A 3,617-nucleotide genomic window follows, 5' to 3' on the forward strand; every position below is an offset into this window, starting at 1 on the left:
AGCGGACTCAATAGTTTTCTCAACAAGTTTTCCCTTTTGCTTTAATTTATTTTTTAATTTAAAGCAATCAGATTTAATGTGCCCATTTTATGACAATATCTACATTCCAAATTTCTATATCTGGATTTAGATCTATATTTAGATATACTACTGTCAAATTCTCTTTTATCCATTCTCCCCCTAACAACTAGATCCTCAACCTGATTCTCTCTACTTTCCCCAGTGATATTCCTGTCTATCTGCTCCTTAGATTTTAGTGCAGATTTAATTTCTTGATACAAAACTGTTTCTTTTCCATAAATCAAAGTATCACGGAAATGCTTAAAAGATTGGGGAAGAGAACACAAGAGTAACAAAGCCTTATCCTCATCATCAATTTTTGCATCTATATTCTCCAAATCCATAACCAAAGAATCAAACTTATCAAGATGTGAGAGTATAGATGTACCTTTAGTCATCCGAAGCATATATAGACTCTGCTTCAAGTAGAGACGATTCTCCACTGTCTTCTTCATGTACAAGGCTTTAAGCTTGTCCCACATGCTCTTAGTCGTAGTCTCCGTAGCTACCTCCCGTAAAACCTCGTCAGAGAGATTTAGAATGATGCTGGATCAGGCCTTCTTATCCATACCCGCAAGATTTTCCTTTGACGTACCATCTGGAATGTTCTCAGCACCCTGAAGTGCCAAATCAACTCCGTCTTGAACTAGAATGGCCTCCATCTTGAGTTGTCACATGCCGAAGTTGACATTTCTGTCGAATTTCTCGACAACAATCTTTGTTATTGTCATCGTTGCCAAAAGATCCCAGAACCATGCTCTGATACCAGTTTGTTAGAGCTGGCCTCAGGATATTTACCACAAGGTAATTTTGGTAACCCAACAAGACAATAAAACAGAAAGAATAAAAGCGAGACAAGAACACCAGAACACCAGATATACGTGGTTCGGTCAATTGACCTACATCCACGGACGAAAGAGGAGCAAATTACTACTATAAAAGAGGGATACTTACAAATGCCTTAGGAAGATGTTCCTAGGCCATAAAACACCTTCAGCTTACTAAACAAGAAAAACCAAAACCGTAAGCACGTTTTCTTGTGGTGCCTCTTGTGCTGCCTATAGTACTTCTGACTTCAAAGCCCAGATCCTTATTTATAGTTTCAAAACCAGACAATAAATCTGATTTTCCCGATGTGAGACCATGGGACTTGCCAAACTAACACAGACTAATGGGATGCAAGTCCAAAGGAAACAACTTACGTTTTGGGGCCGGTGTCTCGATGGAGACAGGACCAAGAAGACCGAGCGGGAGGAATCGTTAGAGATTTTTAGCCTATATATAGGCGTCCTAACTTCGAGTTGTTTGTGACCAAATCGAGAGAGAGAGAGAGGGTGTGTGTGTGTGTGTAACTAAGCATGGATCCGAGACTAGAGGAAGCAGCTTATGCGGGAGACCTCACTTTGTTGCGGCGTTTGCTACAAGAAGACCGGCTCCTGCTCCACAGGCAAGCCATCGCCGCGGCTCACCTGTCGGACAGCCCCCTCCACATCGCTGCATCGCTCGGCCACTCCGACCTGGTCCGGGAGATCCTCACCGTAAACCCGGAGCTCGCGCATGGCCGCAACCGCGAAGGCCTTTCCGCCTTGCACCTGGCCGCTGCCCAAGGCCACTTATCCGTGGTGAACGAGCTGCTGCAGTACGCAGCCGCTGCCAATCTCTGCTTGGCGACCGACAACGATGGCTTCATGCCCGCCCACACTGCAGCCTTACGAGGCAAGCTTGATGCGTTGACAGTGTTACTGGATGCGTGCCCGGAGTCCTCGCGAGCTATGACATCGCAAGGTGACTCCATCCTTCATCTTACTGTGAAATCAAACAGCTTCGAGACCGTGCAGTTCTTGCTGAACAGAACAGATGAAAACGATGAGCTGCTCAACTCCGGAGATGCGAAAGGCAACACCGTCCTGCACCTTGCTGTGGCCAGAAAACAGCTCCAGGTAGGTATTCCTGATCCCAATTAGAGGAAATGAATTTGTCTTCTTCTTTTCACCAGGTGTTTATGCATCTCTGCACCTTCTGTTACGAGAGCTTTCCCACAACAAAAGATAAATACTCTTTGCATTTCAATAAAAAAAAAGCAAATGGAAATACCGAGGAACTTCCTGTTCATAGCTCTGGTAATACGATTGAATGCAGACCGTGAAGTTGCTTCTGGGAAGGCGAGGTATCGAAGTTAACGCCACAAACATGAGAGGCGACACCGTCCTTGATATGCTACTGGATTCACCCTGCCAGCATGGAGATCTGTTGTTGGGAGAACTGATTCGAGCAGCAGGTGGAAGAACCACCGCAGAAGAAGGGAAGACTCGGCCGAAATCGTCACCGGGTGATGCCAGAGCCTCTGCCACTGTCGCGTCACACAGAAGCCGACCAAATGGTTCTGAACCTAAAGAAAAAGAAAAGTACAACAACAAACCAGAAACACTAATGGTGGTGGCGACGTTGATCGCCACCATCACATTCGCAGCTGGGCTGAACCCCCCTGGTGGGTTTAAGCAGAAAGATGATGGTGGGGCGACTCCCCCCAATGCAGAAGTCAACTTTGATGAGAGTTCAAGTGAAGGGGAGGCAGTTCTAAAATATGATCTCGAGTTATTCCTGCTGTTCGACATGTTCGGGTTGTTTGCATCCTTGAGCATCATCCTCTTGTTGATATGTTGTGTGCCCAGACAGACTAAAATGGTGACCGGAATCCTAAAGTGGATTCTATGGCTGGCGGTGTTCTCGACGGCATTAGCATTCTCGACCGCCATTGTGCGAATATTTTCCTATCAGCTCTGCACTGTCATCCTTCTCATGAGTTGGTTCGGAATTCTCAGTCTCTTCATGATTTGGGTGTGCTTTAGAGCGATCAGATACTTGTTGCGCAAAGGTGGATGCTGGAAGAAGAATGATGGAGAAGGAGAAAGTCAGGGGGGCCCCACAAGGGCCGTTGCCATCCGCACGAAGATTGTGGTGGGCGCGTTGATGATAATTATCTTTGGAGTAGTTCTTATTGTAAATTATTTAGTGTTTGTTTATATATTAAATATGTCAAATAATAGAATAATATGATCTATCATTATTCTTATATGGTTTATCCTTTATCATCTTTTAAAATTACTTTATCTTATTTTCAGAATGTAATTTGCTTTAATCATTATTAACTTTGGTTTTGTGGAACATTATATCTCTTACATATTAATGATGTATTTATTTAAAAACACTGAATTCAGCAGATCTAAAACTTATCATTAGTTCAATGATGCACTAATATATTTATAAAATCTTAAATATCTGAATCATTATCCAGACTTGAATCAATTAGAACCAACATAATATTAAATGGTGCATAAAAGATAACAATAATCTAATGTATAGAATTATCAATTATTAACAACTGTGTGCCTATACTTATGTTGCACTTCAAAAAAAAAAAAACATAATTAACCCATCATAAATACTTTTTTTTTATTATATGAAAGGACTTTAGAATATCTTTTATGTCTAATTTGGATTTTTTTCTGTATCAACTATAATATTTTTATATTATTACTATTTTTATTTAATTTTTT

The 3,617-nt window shown here is 41.9% G+C and overlaps 1 protein-coding gene across 1 annotated transcript; it reads left to right on the top strand.

The window, feature by feature from the left end:
* The first annotated feature begins 1,394 nt into the window (after window positions 1–1,394).
* Window positions 1,395–3,133, top strand: LOC135652225 (ankyrin repeat-containing protein At5g02620-like). Its single transcript, XM_065173029.1, has 2 exons — window positions 1,395–2,000; window positions 2,200–3,133. Exons 1-2 carry the CDS (start codon window positions 1,419–1,421, stop codon window positions 3,115–3,117), a joined length of 1,500 nt encoding a protein of 499 aa, XP_065029101.1. The 5' UTR covers window positions 1,395–1,418; the 3' UTR covers window positions 3,118–3,133.
* The last annotated feature ends 484 nt before the right edge of the window (window positions 3,134–3,617 follow it).

The sequence above is a fragment of the Musa acuminata genome, chromosome BXJ3-11, assembly GCF_036884655.1.
Source record: "Musa acuminata AAA Group cultivar baxijiao chromosome BXJ3-11, Cavendish_Baxijiao_AAA, whole genome shotgun sequence".
Classification (NCBI taxonomy): Eukaryota; Viridiplantae; Streptophyta; class Magnoliopsida; order Zingiberales; family Musaceae; genus Musa; species Musa acuminata.